At 37.9% G+C, this 18,529-nt stretch overlaps 1 protein-coding gene across 2 annotated transcripts; it reads left to right on the forward strand.

The window, feature by feature from the left end:
* Positions 1–2,377: 2,377 nt before the first annotated feature.
* Positions 2,378–16,859, forward strand: LOC107804283 (regulator of nonsense transcripts UPF3). Of its 2 annotated transcripts, none has more exons than XM_016628147.2 (13): positions 2,378–2,823; positions 7,736–7,842; positions 8,096–8,191; positions 8,278–8,376; positions 8,519–8,598; positions 9,793–9,906; positions 10,294–10,438; positions 13,014–13,081; positions 13,976–14,417; positions 14,700–14,798; positions 14,931–15,028; positions 15,134–15,187; positions 16,211–16,859. In XM_016628147.2, the coding sequence occupies exons 1-12, from the start codon at positions 2,684–2,686 to the stop codon at positions 15,170–15,172; spliced, it is 1,527 nt and encodes a 508-aa protein (XP_016483633.1). In that variant the 5' UTR covers positions 2,378–2,683; the 3' UTR covers positions 15,173–15,187; positions 16,211–16,859. The 2 variants fall into 2 exon arrangements, with proteins under 2 accessions (XP_016483633.1, XP_016483632.1); XM_016628146.2 differs by having other exon boundaries at positions 2,434–2,823; positions 7,709–7,842.
* Positions 16,860–18,529: the final 1,670 nt, after the last annotated feature.

Below are 18,529 nucleotides of genomic sequence, written 5' to 3' on the forward strand. Positions count from 1 at the left end.
CTCCAGGACCTCAACCAAACTTACTAACCAATCCTAAAACACCATACAAACTTAGTCGAGCCTTCAAATCACCTCAAACAATGCAAAAATCACGAATCACTCTCCAATCCAAACTTAATGAACTTAAGATTTCAAAATTCTACAATCGATGCCGAAACCAACCAAACCATGTCCGATTGACCCCAAATTTTGCACACAAGTCACATTCAATATTACGGAACTATTGCAACTTTTGAAATAGATTCTGTCCCTATATATCAAAATCTCACTATCGATCCGGGAACTTCAAAAATTCAACTTTCAACATTTCAAGCATAAATAAGCTACGGACCTCCAAAACACAATCCAAACACGCCCCTAAGCCCGAAATCACGGAACGAAGCTAACAGAATCGACAGAATTCCATTTCAAAGCCGTCTTCATACTGCTCCGACTACGGTCCAAATTCTAAAGCTTAAGCTCTCATTTAGGGACTAAATATCCCAAAACAATCTGAAACTCAAAATAAATCTTCCCGGCAAATCACAATAGCAGAAATAAATACGGGGAAAATAATTAATAGGGGATCGAGGTGTTAATTCTCAAAACGACCGACCGGGTCGTTACAGAAAATATTTTTGGTTGAAATTAATTTTTATTTGTCCTTTAAAATAAGGAAAACAACGACATCCAAAAACTTTCATAGTATTGTAATCGGGTTCTTGTCCATATAATTTAGTAAACGGAGAGTTCATACCCAGAGTTGGACTAGGCATTTTGTTGATGAGAAATACAACAGACATAAAAGGTTCAACCAAAGAAACATTGGTACATTAACATTAAAAAGTAAAGTAAGACATGTTTCAACATTGTCTGTGTTTTCTTTCTGCTACTCCGTTTTGCTCAGGTGTATGAGGACAAGAAATTTGTCTCCTAATCCCGTTCTGAGCTAAGTAATTTACGAACTCCATGCAATTAAATTCTCCTCCACCATCACATTAAAACACTTTAAGTTTCTTTGAGAATTGATTTTCCACCAACTTGTGAAAGGTTATAAAAATAGGCAAGAAGTCTGGTTTCTTCTTTAAAGGATATAACCAAGTAAATCTCGTGCAATCATCAACAAAAATGACATAGTACTTAATACCTTGAGAGGAGGATACGGGGGCAGGACCCCATAAATCACTGTGAATTTTTTCGAATGGTTCAACTTCTCTTTTATTTGACACTTGAAAAGGTAACTTACAACTCTTTTTCATTTGGCAACTAATACAAACTGAGATGTTTTTATTCCAACTTCTAACATCAATCAATTTATTTTTATCCAAAAATTTAAGTATTCTTGAATTTGGGTGTCCCAATTGTTGATGCCACAATGTGTCTAATTCTTTCCTTCATTTGCAGTTGTTAATGCTTCATGTAAGTTCCCTTCCAAAGTGTACAAATCGGCCTTTTATTTTCTTTTGCTAAAGTGATCCTCGTACTCAAGTTCTTAACAATAAAACCTTTGTCAGTAAATTTCAAAGAACATGGATTGTCTTCTACTAACTTGCTAACAGAAATGAGATTCTTCTTGAGATTAGGCACAACAAAGACTTCCTTTAGGTGTAGATTTTTACCAATATGCTTATCTCCTGCATGTGTGATGGGTAGTTTTTCTCCATTTCCTACCGTACAGAATCACATCCTTGAAAAATAGATAGATTTGTGAGAATACCTGTTATTTGTACCATATGATTAGTAGTGCCCGAGTCCATATAGAGATTATGATCAGTTTGATCATTGAATGACATAACAGCTAATGCTTTTAGTACTTCTTGTTCTGCCTGATAAGATTAGTCCCACTTGTATAAACAAGAAAGTGTTGTATGGTTATTTCTGCCACATATTTGACATAGATTTGATTTTGAATCCTTTTGTTGATTATTTTCATTGTAATTATTTCCACCAAAGTATCTCTAATTTGTCGGTCTATTTCCTCATCCTCTTTGTTTAGGTGGTTTGAGTAAGTTGTTATCATATTTGCCCAATACCATGATGCTCATGCTACTTTATTTATAGTTGCAATGCATCATAATTTCGTTGCTTTTCATAAATTTGTATGTTTCTCTAATACAAACTTAAATTGCACTTTGTAGTTTTGAGATATTTACTTTTATTATGGCACGTCCACACCTTGTATCATTCTCAATACTCTCTAGTGAATCTTTCTTCGTAATTAAAAACCTCTTTATACTCGATTCTCTATATCTTCAAACTTTTTTTTTTTTGTTTAAAACAGCAAACATATATAGTTTTAAAAAATGTAAAAGTTATTTCTATCTTTTAAAAAAAAATCTCTTAGAAGAGCCGAAAAAGAGTTTGAAGAAAAAAGGCCTTTTTGACATCGAGTATTCGTATCTCGGTAAAAGTATACTATATAAATACAGTGACTCCTTCCCGGAATCCTCTTTCGTCACTCTGTTAACATCATTCTCTCCTCTCGTTTCTTTTTTTTCTCTCTAAATTCCTCCAACATTAGACTTTCTCTTTCTAGTTTTCTCATGCATGGACATTCATCACGGAATTGGAAAACTAGGGCACGAAAATTTCGTCGATCGATGTTGTTGAAGCTGTAAGGGAAGATGTGATTTCTGATATATTTTTCCGGTAAATTTGGTGTAAAGTTTCTACGGAAAGATCAAAGGAAAAAAGTGTTATTCGCATGAAAGGACCGTTAGATCGAACAAAAGTAGTGCTGCGGCACTTGCCGCCTACAATTTCTCAGTCTATGCTTGTTGAGCAAGTTGTTTCCCGATTCACTGGTCGCTATAACTGGTTCTCTTTTCGTCCTGGCAAGTCCAGGTTAGGGTTTCGAGTTTTTGTAGTTAAAACATTAGATTTTAAGTATGTTTCCTGGCTTTAGTAGTTATACTCCATCCATTTACATATGCATAGTATTGTGATTGATTAGGATTGAGATTTTGAAGTAAGTATTGTTCACTTAGAATTTTGATAGTTCGATTGGGTTCTGTGTACTTATGATTGTTCATTAAGTTTTTTGGGATACATAAAATTGGATATTATTGACTAAAATACAGCATCAAGGAGGCGCCAATGTGCAAAAGTTTCTGTACACCAATAATTCATGTTATGTAAGCATATTTTAAGAAAAGATAAAGATAAGTTTTTATCCTTAAAATCATTTATAATTCCTCTCTGTCCTTAGTGTTCGTTTAGGATAGGGGATCAGCGGTGTCACTGATTGATTGGTTATTTGTTTTTTATTTTGGGTCGCTGTCCTGTGTGTATGTGTGAGACAGATGAGGTTTTGGCAGAAACTTTTTGGGGAATGGTCACACTAGTATGATATATTCTGTTAAAAGGTGGGCGTGTTTGGGAAGATGAATACCCCATAAAGATAAGAACAAAAGCATAACTAGCGCAGTAAATATCTTCTCCTTTACTTGCATGAAAAGAGCACGGTTGCAAATGAGATCGTTGTCGGTGTAGTTTGTCTGCTTCGTTCTTTCGTAGCTTGTTCTCTTTTGATAGGGACCAGGGGCTTCTAGCAGTTGATTTATCTGTACCTATAATTTTGTCCTTGCTCTCCCTTCTTTAATGTTCCTTTTTATTTGGTGATCTCTTTTGGTTGGTAGCATTTTTTTGCGAATTTAGTATGAGCGACTACAATAGTTTATCCGGATAAGGTGGTAGCCTTTATTGCCTTGACTTGTATATAATTTTTCGTTAAAAATAATGACGGTATGCTGCATTTTGAAGAAATTCGTGAACTAGATTGCTACCTCTATGAGAGGGATTTTCAGCATCAACGCTGAATCTGATTTAAAGCATTATCGTTTATCCAGTCTGTTCTTTCCTTATTTTGTTTTCTTAGGATACGTGGAGATCCAGGTTTTCTGGCAATTAATTCATCAGATCCTTATCAAGAAAACTAACTGAAATTTATGGTTTTGTCTTTGCTCTCTCATTTATTGTAGCCGTTGTTAGTTGGAATTTTTGTTGTTGTATAGTATATCTTTTTTTTGAATTTATAGGTAGTTAAATGGTTTTGCAGTATATGTCTTGCGGAATTTGGTGATCATCTTTACTGCCTTAACTTGTTAGACTTTAGTCAGAAATACTTTCTAGTGTGGTGCTGTTTCAAAGATAATGTGCATCTGTAAGAAGGAGTTTTAAATTTGTGATTTTGTCCTTACTCTCTCACTTTCTTCTGAATGGTATGCCTTTTTTCAAATTTGTCTGAAAGAGGGGGTTGAATGTTTTATCAGAAAAGGGTGATCACCTTTATTGCCTTGACTTACAAATAAAAACTGACGAGGTGCTGTTCGGAAGAGAATGCTGAACTTGATTATATAGCCACTTGTTTTTTGATAACCGATTAAATAGCTACTTGTGCTAAAGGGTCAACTGCCTTTGGTTAATATAAGTGGATGCGCAGATGTATATTCCATAGAGTCCTTAGTTGTGGATGGGGTGAGGATTGAGGGAGAGGAGGAGGTAAAAGAGGCGATAGTAGGGTTTTATGAGACTTATACAAAGAGGAAGTTAGTTGGAGGCCGACTTTGGGGAGAATAGAGTTCAACCACATAGGGGAGGGAGACAGTGAGTGGCTAGAAAGGGCTTTCGAGGAGGAGGAGGTGCACGAGGCTGTGTCGAGTTGTGCTGGTGATAAGGCCCCCGAGCCCGATAGTTTCTCCTTGGCCTTTTTCGAGCTCTGTTGGGACACCATCAAGGGGAGTTGATGGAAGCCATTGAATACTTCCATGTGAATGGTGTTTTTGAGAGAAGTATCAATGCTTCTTTTATTACTATTGTACCTAAGAAAGATGGTGCATCTTGTATCAGAGACTACAAGCCCATTAGTCTCGTGGGGGGCATTTAAATTATTTCTAAAGTGCTTTCCAACAGACTCAAGAAGGTTCTTGACGTGTCTGTTTCGTCCTCCCAGAATGCATTTGTGAAAGGTAGGCAAATCCTGGATACTGCTTTGGTGGCAAATGAACTTGTATACTCTAGAAGGAAAAATAGAGAACCCGGGTTACTATGCAAGTTGGACCTTGAGAAGGCTTTCGATCATGTCAATTGGGAGTTCCTGGATTTCATTATGATGCGGATGGGGTTTGGGGCAAGATGGAGGGGATGGATCAAGTTCTGCATTTCCTCAGGATAGAGAATATGGTAGCCCGTGTGGTTTCTTTGACAGCTCCAGGGGCCTCAGGCAAGGTGACCCCCTATTCCCCATGCTATTCATTCTAGTGATGGATGCTCTGAGTAAAATGATGGATTGTGCAGCGGGCGGTGGCTTCTTGAGAGGATTCTTAGCTCCGATCGGGGTGCTCAGTGCCCGAAGAATCTCTCATTTGCTCTTTGCGGATGACACCCTGGTTTTCTATGATGCCGATATGGATCAGTTGACCTACCTGAAGCAGGTCTTGCAGTGGTTTCAGATAGTATCAAGACTCAAAATCAACCTTGGCAAGTGTGAGATTTTTCCGGTGGGTGAGGTTGCTAACGTTGATGCTCTGTCTTATGTTCTCAGATGTAAGGTGGTCTCCCTCCCCACTACTTACCTGGGTCTCCCATTGGGTGCTTCGCATAAGGATACTACGGTTTGGAATCCAGTGATCGAAAGGGTTGAAAAAAGATTAGCAGGCTGGCTTAAATGGTACTTGTCAAAAGGTGGTACGGAAGTGCTTATTAAAAGTACTTTATCGAGTATGCCCACCTATTACTTGTCCTTGTTGCAAGCTCCCGTGAGCATCACAGAAAAACTGGAGCGGCTTCAAAGAAATTTTCTTTGGGATACGGCGGATGGGGCTAGATAGTTTCATCTGGTGAATTGGCACACAGTTACTTCCCCAAAGAAGTGGGGTGGACTTGGAGTAAAAGATCTTAGGGTACTCAACAGAGCTTTGTTGGGGAAGTGGCTGTGGAGATTCAGGGTAAAAGAGCATGCTCTTTGGAGGGAGGTCATAGTAGAAAAGTACGATTCCATGGGAGGGGGTTGGAGGACCAAGGCAATCACAACACCTTTCGGGTGTGGCATGTGGAGGAGCATCATGAAGAATTGGGAAGCCTTCGGTGACAACATCTCTTACAGGGTGGGAGATAGAAGGAGAATCAGCTTTTGAAATCATATGTGGTGTGGAGAGGATATTCTGAGGGTCTCCTTCCCCACGTCTTCAGAGTTTCAAACCAGAAGGAATTGATGGTCCAACAAATTTGTAAGGAACATGACCGGGGGGGGGGGGGTAGTATGGGACCTCTCATTTAGAAGGAACATGCAAGATTGGGAGATTGCGGAGCTCCAAGATTTGTTGACACTGCTATATGGGCAAGACAGGCCCCAGCCATCTTGTGATTCTTAGAGATGGGGTTTGCGTGGCGGTGGTTTGTTTATCGTAAAGTCCTTTTACCAGAGTATGTTGGTGAGAGAGGAGGCCACATTTCCATACTCCTCGATCTGGATTCCTAAGGCGCCCACGAAGGTGTGCTTTTTTGCATAGCTAGCGGCGTGGGGAGTGATTTTGACTGCTGAAAATCTGCGAAAGAGAGGAATTACACTTGTTTGTTGGTGCTACATGTGTAAAAGCTCAGGGGAAGAAGTTGATCATCTTTTGTTGCATTGTCCTGTGTCCTCGGCTTTGTGGAGGGCAATCCTGAATCTTTTTGGTGCTTAATGGGTGATGCCAAGCACTGTAAAGGAAATGTTATATAGCTGAGCCGGTTTCCGTAGAAGAAGAAAGTAAAAGGCGTGGAAGTTCGCCCCGTTAGCTCTCATGTGGATAGTTTGGGGGAGAGAAATAGGAGAGCTTTTGAGGGGATTGGGTCTCCTTTTTCACATCTTAAGAATAGTCTTTTTATCTTTGATTGCTTTTTGGTGCACTCATATAGCCTCTACTTGTATAGAAGATTGAGCGTCCTTTGTAGAGAATCATGTAAATTCTCTACTCTTTGGTATACTTCCTGTATACGGGAGCTCTCTCCCTTTTGATTAATACAATTTACCTCATCAAAAAAAATATCCTCTGCTGTGGACTATTTAAGTTCTTAACATGGTAAAGTTTGTCCCAGAGGACATTTTATTTAGTCTATTACAAGGCTATTGACAACGGATTAATGAGTCTTGGATACCATCTCCCCCCCCCCCAATAAGTAGTGAGTCTCGAAGATCACCCTGTATTGAGTGTTTAAACATGTTTTGGATGGGTAAATTCCTCATAGCTTCTCTATCATAAGCCATTATAGATGCACACAAGACATCTGAGAAGCACTTGTTACGAAAGAATTTATCATATTTACATCTAGTCAATGTGTGGATTATATACATTCCTGTAATTTTTCAAGATTATCCTTTTATAGATCAATAGTAATGGTTTGAATAAATTCTGTCATTTTCCTTTGACAGGTTAGCTAGTGTCGGACTTGTATTTCAGTGTATAACTTACGTACATAGTTACATATATTGTTATATGGATGCTTTTCGTGGTTTGTCTTTCAGTTGGATCAATGTTCTAGATGGATTTCGTTTTTTATATCTTTATGTCCATTTATTTATTTATTTACACTGTTGGAGTAGGATTATCAGCTCTGTCGCAATTAAGAGCAGATAATTGTGCCAGCATGTTATGTACACAATATTAACTTGGTATGCTTTAGATTGCGAAAGTGCACTCCTTTTTCCCTCAATGTCAGTGTCTCTTATAGTTCCCTTGAATCCCTTCAGGCCTTCACCTCAAATTTTCTCCTGCAGCCAGAAGCATCAAACTTATTCAAGAGCCTATGTTGACTTTAAGAGGCCAGAAGATGTTATCGAGTTTGCCGAGTTCTTTGATGGACACGTTTTTGTAAATGAGAAAGGTAAAGCTCAAGAACAGTTACAAGAGCTTAGTTGGGCTTAATTGGGTATTCCTCCTTCCAGATGATATTTAAAATTGTTTGAAATTCATTTCAACATTCGCGACAGATTAAAGTTTTTTGGTCCTGTTAACTGTAACTATGTAAAGAAAATGTTGATCCCTTGTGTTATCTAGTTCCTGATAGTTCTCTGTCTAGAATTATTTGGTCTTTTATTAGCCAATTTGTTTCTTGCTTTCATGTGTGTCTATTCTAGGCACTCAGTTCAAAACTATTGTTGAGTATGCTCCTTCACAGCGTGCTCCAAAACGCTGGTCCAAGAAGGATGGCCGCGAAGGAACCATCTTGAAAGGTACTAAATTAATGTGCAGATTACATCTGACCTAGCTATCTCCATCTAGTCTGCAGTCACAGTTAAGTTTATTGATGCACTTGTAGATCCTGAATATCTGGAGTTCCTTGAATTTATTGCAAAGCCTATTGAGAATCTTCCGAGTGCAGAAATACAATTGGAAAGAAAGGAAGCTGAACGAGCTGGTTAGTTAGACTATTTCCAGAATGTTGATGCTTTCCTCCCGCATCAAACTGATATTTAATCTATAAAATGAGAGATTGTGGAGAGCAAACTATGGTGGTGGAGTGCACTGAAATTAAGTTTCACTTTTGCGTTGGTTTTTAGGTTCTGCAAAGAATGCTCCTATAGTTACTCCTTTGATGGACTACATACGTCAGAAAAGAGCTGCCAAGAGTGGAGCTCGGGTAGGAGTTCTCCTGTTATTAAATTTTAACCTGTTAGATTTTCATTCTTCCAAATAGAGAAGTATTTCGCGGTCTCTTTCTCTCTCCCCCTCTCTTGGTACATTCACCTTCCCCTGAGCCTGCCTTGGGGAGTCTTCTGGCACTGTGGTTATTTGGTACACGAATGCTTTCCCCCCTTCCCTTAGAGAGAAAGAGGTTAGGGAAAATAAATGGGTCTTGTGTGGCATTAAAGTACTTCTGTTTTTCGTCTGAAGAGCAGAAAATACATTTCATCATTCTGCAATGAATTATTGTAATGTCAACCTTCTATTTCATTCGATATTTTGGCTTCAATCATGGTCAGTGCTCCAAGACAATCTAAGAAGCTTGCAATTTAATATCCTATGCTGTCGGAGGCTGATTACTTTCTTGGAGACACGCATGAATGTCACCCTTATATATGATCTCCTCTCAATTTCTTAGCTAGGATCAGTATATTCATGTAAATCGACGCTATGTTCGTGTCAGAAGCAATTTACCATCTGTTCACACCATCACAGTGGTTTTAATTCAGTCTAAAAACATATACTGCCTGTGAATCCATTTTTTAGCTCATTAATAAATTAAAAAAAGAAAAGAAAAGGGGTCACTAGCAGCATAAGTTTTGAGCATAAATAATGTGAAAGGATGGTAAAATGATGAGCAAATTACTGTAGTGGGGAAAATATCTTCTGGGACCCTTGATATGCATCAAATAGTTATTTGAAGGTTAGGTCCTTTTCTTCTGAAGTTGCTGGGTCAGTCTTCCATTTTGTACTTCATATAGACATTTATAGATCTAAGCAGATCAAAAGGCCAATATTGAAGAGTTTATTATATATGCTTCCTAGATATGCGTTAAAGTGTTATATGAGTGATTTAGGGACAAAAATATGACGCGTAACTGGACTAAATACAGAAAATTTGTGACCTAAGTGGCCTCGATTAATTTCTTTGGACCATTAATGGTAAACAGCTCCAGGATTTCTGCGAGCAGGCTGAATCTGTTGACAATGAGCTTTTCCATTAACCATTTATTACATTGTCTACACTTCTCACGGGTGTACACACTCAATTCCGTTTAATAAAAATGATGATGGTACCGCTCATGATTTGGTGCATCTTCCTCCCAAGTTTAAAGATCCGTACTAACTTTTAATCCTTGGTCTTTGACAGAAATCTCTATCTAATGGGAGACCGACCAGAAGAGTGGACGGCACATCCTCAGGAAGTCCTAGCTCAAGTGCATTTAAACAAGGCTCTGAAAAGAGAAGGGTTTCTACAACCATGGTAAGGGTGTCGTCTTCCAATCCAACTTCTTGGCAATTGGTACTCTTGGTATTAGATCTATCTATTTCATGCAAATAGCTCTGCATTTGATCTTCTCTCAGTTTGCAACATCTGTGATCTATGTGCTTGTGAAAATATTGATGTACCTGCTTTTACTTCTGCTTCAGTTTTTTGCTGTTGATTTCCTGTTCTCTAATAATTGATTGAGGATATTTTTCTTATCGAGCTCTTGTTCGCGGTAATAAAGTTTGTGCATGCATGTTTGTTTTTATATTTTCAAATATGATGTGGACAAGTAGCTTCTGCTTTGGAGGATATTTCTTTTGATGGATATGTGGTTTGTGATGCTTTATCTTCCATCACTTATGGAACTGTTTGATCATACAGTATGTTCTTCGAGATAGTTCTAAGGCTGGGAGTGGCAAAGACAAAAGACATGTTTTAGTTCCAAATCGTGATGGTCAGCAGCAGGCTGAGAAGTCTGGTACCTCTGCTCCTGGATCTGGGGCTGATGCAGTTGAAGAGGAAACTGGTATGCAGTATGCTTACACTTTAGTTGTTAGTTGTAATCACATGTTTGCCGTGCTTGCTTTCTCCATTACCACCACATGAAAGTGGCCCTTGGAGCAATGAGAGCACTCTGCATTTCTACAGGTGACCAGGCTTCGATTTTGGAGCCGGCCTCTCCAATGAGGCATTGGTATCTGCCCTTTTATACATGCTATTTTTAGAAGCAAGGAACTATCATAAGCACAAATTGACGTGGTTTTGGAATTTTCTGACAAATAAAGATATATTTTACGTACCACTGCAGCATGAGAGCGCTGGGTGTATACAATGGTACAGCAAAATCTTAGTCACCTTAAGCAGGAAACTAACAAAATCATCTTATCATCTGTATAATGGATAATAACATTACATCAAAAAAGACAAAAGCTCTAAACTTGTGGTCTCCTTTCACAAGATAACACCTGCATAATGTTATTTCACTATGGCGAAATACATAAATAGCCCCTTTAAGTTGTCCACAACGATCAGATAGACATTTTAACAACGCTAATGACCAGATAGACACCTTTACTTGGTTATAAGTGTATCTTTTGAACATCTCGTTGGCTAAGGGGATTGATCTGGAGTGAAATTGTAGGAGTAAGGGGATTGTGGGAAGGTCAATGGGTTTTGGGAGGTGATTTCAATGTTTGCAGATTTGAGAGTGGAAGGTTCAATGGCAACAGAAGATCAAAGGCAATGAAGACATTCTCAGACATCATCCAGGACCTAGATGTCATTGATCTTCCCCTCCAAGGGGTACAATACACTTGGTTGAGAGGTGAAAACAGCTTGCAGGCATCAAGGCTTGAAAGGTTCCTCATCTCACAAGAATGGAAGGAAACTTTCAGAGCTGTGACGCATATTTCAATGCCAAAGGTGATCTCCAATCATAGGCCAATCCTATTGGAATGTGGGGTTTGGGATGCAATTCCTTCCTACTTCAAGTTTGAGAGTATGTGGTTACAGTTGGATGGATTTCCTAGACAAACTAAAGACCTGGTGGCACAGTTCTGTGTTGTCAAAGGCGCGCTTAAAGCGCGCTTAAGCCCTGAAGCGAGGCTCAAAAGATGTTGAGCGCTTCGCCTCGCTTTATGGGCGCTTTAGTATCGCATCAAGGCTCTAAGGTATACTATTCCTTGTCGATGAGTGGAATTATGAAAAGACGACATTAAACAATTGATATTTCACTTTATCGTATTTTTTTTTTTAATTTCTTTGTCCATATATTTGTTATTCATGCTTATAATTATTAGTTTTGGACTACATATACATATTTTTACTTTTTCTCCAGTTGCGCCTTTTTTTATTAAAGCCCACACTTTATTTGCGCTTTGCACTTAAAGCTCAACGGACCTTAGAGCTTTTTGCGCTTTTCGCCTTTGATAACACTGGCACAGTTACACATTCACTGGTAGTTCAGATTTTATCCTTATGCAAAAGCTGAAAAGCCTTAAAAAGGATATCACCACTTGGAACAAGGAGGAGTTTGGAAGGGTGGAGACTAGAAAGTTCGGGGCTTTGGACGAGCTCATGATACTAGAACAAGCCACAGAAGGACGGCAACTGAGCTTACCGAGGCCAGTCAAATGGTGAACCTGAGAGCAGAGCTTCAACGCATAGCCAAAGCAGAGGAGATATCTAGATGCCTTTTGGCTTAGTAAGGGGGCATGGGTTCTTAATCTAGACCTTCAAGCTGCTTACTTTTATTTTTATTTTTTTATTTTTTAGCTTTTAAAATAAAAAAGGTAGGGGTAAGGTCTGCATACACACTACTCTCCCCAGACCCCACCTGGGTATATTGTTGTTGTAGCTTTTAAAAAAAAGCTGATTACTTTTTTTTTTTTTTTTGATAAGGTAAATACTTCCATTAATATGGAGTAATCTCATGAATACAAGCAGTATACAAAAATGATTCCCTACAAACAATACCTGATCTTTTATACAAACTGGAACTTCATGGGTGCACCAAAAAGATACTAGGAATGAGAGACTATTCCCTTCAAGCTGTTTAGTTGTGTCAAACGGTAACTTGAAACATGAAACGTTCCTCCCTCATAAGGATTGGTTTTCTTGTTTATGATATATTCTTTAATCTTATTAAACTTATGAACGATAACGGTCTTTAACATTTTTAAAATTTATGATATTAATCATATCGTATAAAAAAAAATTATGATATTAATCAATCAGCATCTATGCTCTGAAAATTGTCTAAGGGATGACTAGCTTTTGGTTAAATTGAATTACCAAGTTATTACGCATGATTTTTCAATTCTGTGGGGGTCTGAGTGATATCTTGTCCTCGAATCCTCTCTATGCCTCTTATGCCATTTTTATCTATGATATTGCAATCAGTCTGTCTCTGAAGATTGTCTATCTAGCTGAGGACTTGTATCTTTTGATTGAACTGAATCATGGAGCATAAAACATGGTCTTTTTATGGTGCTCTGCTTAGTAAGGGTTAAAAAATTTGGATTGTTGATCTCCTTTCTCTTCCCATTCTTGACATTCATTACTTATTCATCAATGTTTAAGGTCTTCTGAATTTGTTCCAGGTGGAGCTGCTGATGCTGGGAAGAAGAAAATCCTGCTCTTGAAGGGAAAGGAAAAAGAAATTCCTAATGTAAGTTTTACTTTAGCTCTATGTTTTACTTTAGTTGGGGGTGGGGATGGGGGTGGGGGTTGCACACTGAAAATGAAATTAGCTCCACTGTGCCTTAGGTTGGGGGAACTCCATTTCCTTTCATAAGCTCTGGAAGTGAGAGACGTCTAGGTGTTAGAGCATGTTTATTTTTAAGATAACTTTTGCTAATCTCTTTTAGTCAACTAGGCGATCATCCCTCATATTCTTTACCCCCAAACTTCCTGACCGATATGTTCACAGAATCGGTGGAAATGCTTCTGTGCATATGGATTGGTCCATCAAACCTTTCGAGGTGATCTAATCTGCAATGTTATTTACTTCTAAGCAAAGTAAGGCTTTCATTTGTAATTAAAAAACACTGATCTGTTCGACAAAATTGTAAGAACTTAATGCTGTAATGCACGTGGCAAAGCGATCTGGCTCACCTTGACAAAGAAAAGGTGGCCTTGAAGTAGTTTGACGTTCCAGATGTGAACGGAATCCCATGAAGATAGTTCCTTCCTCTTAATACTTAGTCCCCCCCCCCCAAAAAAAAAAAAAGTTTATGTCTTGAAACTTTGTGCTAATATTATTACTATTGAGTGGTTACCCAAACCCCACCATGCGGGATTACACTGGGTATGTTGTTGTACTATTGAGTGATCACTGCTAAAGGTCAAAAGTTCTGTTAATTTCATTTGTTTCTCTGATGAGGAGGAAATCCCTTGTTGTTTAGATAGTTGACTTGTTTTAATTGATATGTAATGTATAAAACCAACTTATGTATATCAATAAGAACGATTTGGTTCATCCCGAGAAATGTCTCCTGGGAAATTAATTTCAGTTTAGATTTTCTGCAACTTCGAACTTATTAGTCTTTTCTTTCCTTCATAGGTTTCTAGTGGTTCAGTGATTCAGGGCAATGCGGCACCTATTGTCAAGAATACAATAACATCATCTGCTCCGCAACAGAACCAGCGCCGTGAGGCAAGTGGAAAGATCATTAGAAGTATTCTTCTCGAGGATGCTCATCAAAATCAGGCTCTTTCTGCATCCCAACAAGAACAGCACAGCCAGGATAAGGACAAAAAGCCTCCTAGGCCACCAAGCGTGCAGTTGTTTCAGAAAGAAATTAACGGAGTTAATGAGGATAAGGTTGTTGGAACTGATTTGCGTGTTGTCCACACTGAAAAGCAGGAAAGACGCTCTAGGATTAGGGATAGGCCTGATCGTGGTGTTTGGACTCCTCTTCGTCGTTCTGATAGGTTGCATGCTAGTGATGAATCCATGTCTTCATCTACCTCTCAATCTTCTGAAGTGCTGGATTCTCTTGAAGGTCTGTTCACTAGTGTCACTCATGTTTGGTGTTCTTGACCTTTTGCCAGATGCTAGATTTTCTAATTATTTTGGTTGACAGAAGACTATTCTGCCTTTTGTTTTTTTGTCTCTCATTTCTTTTAAAGAAAGAGAGTATATTCATCATTTTCTTACATCTCTTTATTTTAATTTACATGTTTTAATGTTTGTTAAGGATTAGGGTTTACTCGGTTTTCTTTTCCCTGAAATCTTCCCCTTTTTTGGGGGGGAAAATCCTTCTAATTTTTTTCTTCTTCTTTAGGAACTCAGGGTGAAACCAAAAATGATCTGCCAAATGTTCGTGGTGGGGAGTTCAGACCCATGGGAAGCGGGCGTAATTCTCATTCTTCTTTTGACAATGGTTAGTTTTGTTTATGGGTCATGAAACTTTTTGATACTTTGCTACACGTGAAGTATTGTGCTCAATATTTTCTTCCCTCTTTTCATCACGGGGACATGTTTGATTACGTTTAATATTTTATGATGTATCTAGGTACTTATAAACGTCGTGGTATGAGGGATGATGGCATTTCAGTAGGGGAAGGAAAACCCTTGAGAAGGGGAGGTCCTTCTAACTATGGTACCCATGAGGTGTGCTTTGTTTATTACAATGTTTCATATTTTAGTGTAGGCGGATGTGTTTTCACTGTGTGTTTTTACTGATTTGCTCACATGGACTATATGATGTTCATGCAGAAACAAGTGTGGGTCCAAAAGTCAAGTTCTGGTACTTAAGTTTTGTCATTAATGGTGAGCTTCAAAGTTGGCTGTTCATTTCTGTTGTCCAAGTTCTTTTCATTTTAGTGGTATTGGACAAAAGGCTTGATAGATGAAAATACCTATCCAAAAGAAATGCTTAATAGATGAATAAATGAATGGCATCGAAGCACTACAATTGCCACAGCACTCATTCATTTAAATGTACAAGTGGCACGAGATATACTTTATTGTCAACTTAGTTTGGTTATGTCTAAAAGTGCGTAGGTGGTAAACGCATGGCGTATTTCTTTTTGGTGAGTGCAATCTACCATTCTTATTTGGGAAAAAAGTGCCTTTGGGAAGAAGCAGAAGCAGTTTCAGAGAAGCAGAAAAAAGTAAAAAAAGTAGCTTCTTTCCAAAAGCAGAAGCAGAAGCAGTTTTGATTTTTCTTCTTACCTAAAATACCCTTAACAAAATATAGTATATACCAAAATAACCATTAAACCTAATACTTAGGATATTAATTTATAAATATTTCTTCTTATTTTTAGGAAACTTTCTAATATATAGTGTCTTTAGGGGTGCATGCTTTTATATTTGTTGAAGGAATTTTAATATATTTAACTTATATTAAAAGAATTAAGTACTTTTTAATTTTATTTTCATATTTTACTTAAATAAAATGAATTTTTTTAATTATTGCATGTAATAACAAAATTTTGATATTATTTATTTACGTATAATATTAATTATTAAGTAAATCTATTCATGTCCTTATTCGTAATTTGACACTTAAAAGCACTTTCTAAAAAGCTTGGCCAAACACAAATTATTTCTCAAAAGTGCTTTTCAGACTGATTAGCCAAACACAAACTGATTCTCTCCAAAAGTACTTTTTTCAAAAGCACTTCTCAAAATAAGCTGATTTCTCCCGCTTGGCCAAACATGCTATTAGTTTGGTTATGCCTAAAAGTGCTAAGGTGGTAAACACATGGTGTATTTCTTTTGGGTGAGTCCAATCTACCATTATTGATTCAAAGGTTGAGCCTTCAGTTTATCTGGTTTTTTCTGCAGCAAAAAGCCTGGTTTTGCCATATCAGGTATTCATGGCTAGTGGCTGGAGCTCTCTTTACTAGACACATCACGTCTGAGCAAGGTTCCTGGAGCAAAGATAAGGATTTGAAGGCCTTAATGAAATTGTTGACTCTCCAAGGTGGTTTAGAAACTGGTATATACTGCTAAACTAGTCTTTGATCTGACTGAATTGAAGATGACTGGAATATGGCAAGGGGAAAGAAAGTCGTATCAGTGATATATACACCACAATTTTCAGCTGGTGCATATTTAGTCTCTTCATCGGTGATGTGGGTATCCTTGTTCCTGTGATTGATTCGGCTGATTATCAAATAATATAATTCTATAGATGGAAGGTTTCCTATGTTGAACTGTAAATACAAACATGGTGTTGTGTGGAAGTGCGCCCATAATCACATACATATGTTCATAGCCCCATATTAGTTCTAGGCTTGACTGATTGGAGATTGTCAAAGAAGCAGCTTGGGGTTGCTGCAATCGTCGTTGAAGCTTGTTAAAGTTGTCTAAGCATGGCCGTAATGGCAAAGGTTGAAGAGGTAGATTCGTAGTCACTTGTTTTTGTGTATGGAAGGGGTTGCTAGTCTAAGGGATGTTTTGCCGAAATGAAAAAAAGTGATGTTCCTATAAACTATAGTGCAATTTTTATATTTAGCAATTATATTGTACCAAGGGGAGCCTTGGCGTAACTGGTAAAGTTGTTGTCATGCGAATCTCTTGCAAAAATGCAGGATACGGCTGCGTACAATAGACCCTTGTGGTCCGGCTCTTCCCCGGATCCCGCATATAGCGAGATCTTAGTGCATTGGGCTGCTTTTTTTTATTGTACGGTTGCAGATGTAACTTTCTTTCCTGACAAGAGACACCCATAATCCTCTGCCGAGATTCAGGGAGAAAATGGATTCTTACGGCAACGTGAGTGGCTTTCTCGTGTTTGGATACATTAAATAAAATGTCAATGGTTGTCATAATATATCAACGGATGTATTTAAAAATAAAATAAATATGTAAGCTGCTAAAGACAGTGACGCAATTTTTTAGATGGAAGTGCGGAACAATACGTGAAGGTTCAAGTGTCCCTTGCTCCAATGATAAGTTGTTGAGTCGAAGCTTCAAGGTCTAGTCAGATTTTTCCTGATTCAATGATCCATTGTTAATTCACAGCAATGCGATGCAATAACCTTATTTTTAGCTATCTAAATTATTATCTTCATTTTTGTCGTTTCTAGTTAAACTCATTTTAAGAAAATATACGATTACCAATATTTTTTGTCGTTTTACTCAAGAACTATTATTGATAAAAGAATTATTATATGTATCAAGTTTTCTTTAGATACTGTATATTGGTATAGCAGTGGCAGTTGTATCAGTCATCGTTACACAATATAATAGGATGTGACTATGAAGATTATAACTGAAGCAAAGTCCCGCTATGTACAGTAACGTCTTAACGTGAGCAGAATATTTTAACTAGTCCAATTTGTCTCGCATCCCAGGATTTCAGATTTGTATCATTTGCATACAAATGAATATGAATGTGTTCTTCAGCATGTATCTTGTCTCAATTCTACGTGTAAAATAGTTGAAAACCTCTGATTGTGTCGCTAATCCACGTTGGAGCGTGTGTAACTCACATATTAGACCTGTAGGATGCGTGTGTTTACGAGCTCAACTCTATACAAGTTGAAGTCTATATGTATGTGCATTCCCAAAGTTAGAGTGTTTACTTGCTAGCTGAAGCCAAGTTTAAGTGCATGTTTATGTATTTGGTCAAGTTCAATCATTTCATACCATTGAGGCATTGACCATTAACAGATATACATGGCTTTTTACACATTCTAAATAATGAAGCTTGTTGCTGTGCGGTTTTGAATTTCATCATAGTTGGCGCAAAAGTAGTCTAACCATACTGAGTTCCGTGAACTAGATAGAAATAATTCATGTAGTCATACTTCAACTATTTGGGACCGAGAAAGTAGTTTATTTATTTATTGGTATGTTTTGTTGTGCGCACAGAATAGGAAGAAGAAAATTGATGGGGGATTCAATCTGATAATTGTGGATTCAGAAGTCACCCTCTAGGACCACAAGATTTGGTATGCTTTTAACATCACTTTTTTCTTTGCTTTTGATGATTGTTGAAAAGCTTGTTGCTTGGCCGCATGCCTAGGGCCATTACTTTTCTCTCACATAAATCATAATGCATATAATTTGGGATTCTTTCTTGTGATATGAAAACTTTCATACTATCACTAGATGCAATGGCATGATTGTTACGATCCACTTAGAGCTGGCAAAATG

Source organism: Nicotiana tabacum, chromosome 7 (genome assembly GCF_000715075.1).
Source record: "Nicotiana tabacum cultivar K326 chromosome 7, ASM71507v2, whole genome shotgun sequence".
Lineage (NCBI taxonomy): Eukaryota > Viridiplantae > Streptophyta > Magnoliopsida > Solanales > Solanaceae > Nicotiana > Nicotiana tabacum.

Coding starts and splice junctions, on each gene's coding strand:
- LOC107804283 (XM_016628146.2), top strand. CDS start 2,684: ATGAAAGGACCGTTAGATCGAACAAAAGTAGTGCTGCGGCACTTGCCG. Junction 7,843..8,095: donor CGTTTTTGTAAATGAGAAAG/GTAAAGCTCAAG, acceptor TGTCTATTCTAG/GCACTCAGTTCAAAACTATT. Junction 14,418..14,699: donor AGTGCTGGATTCTCTTGAAG/GTCTGTTCACTA, acceptor CTTCTTCTTTAG/GAACTCAGGGTGAAACCAAA.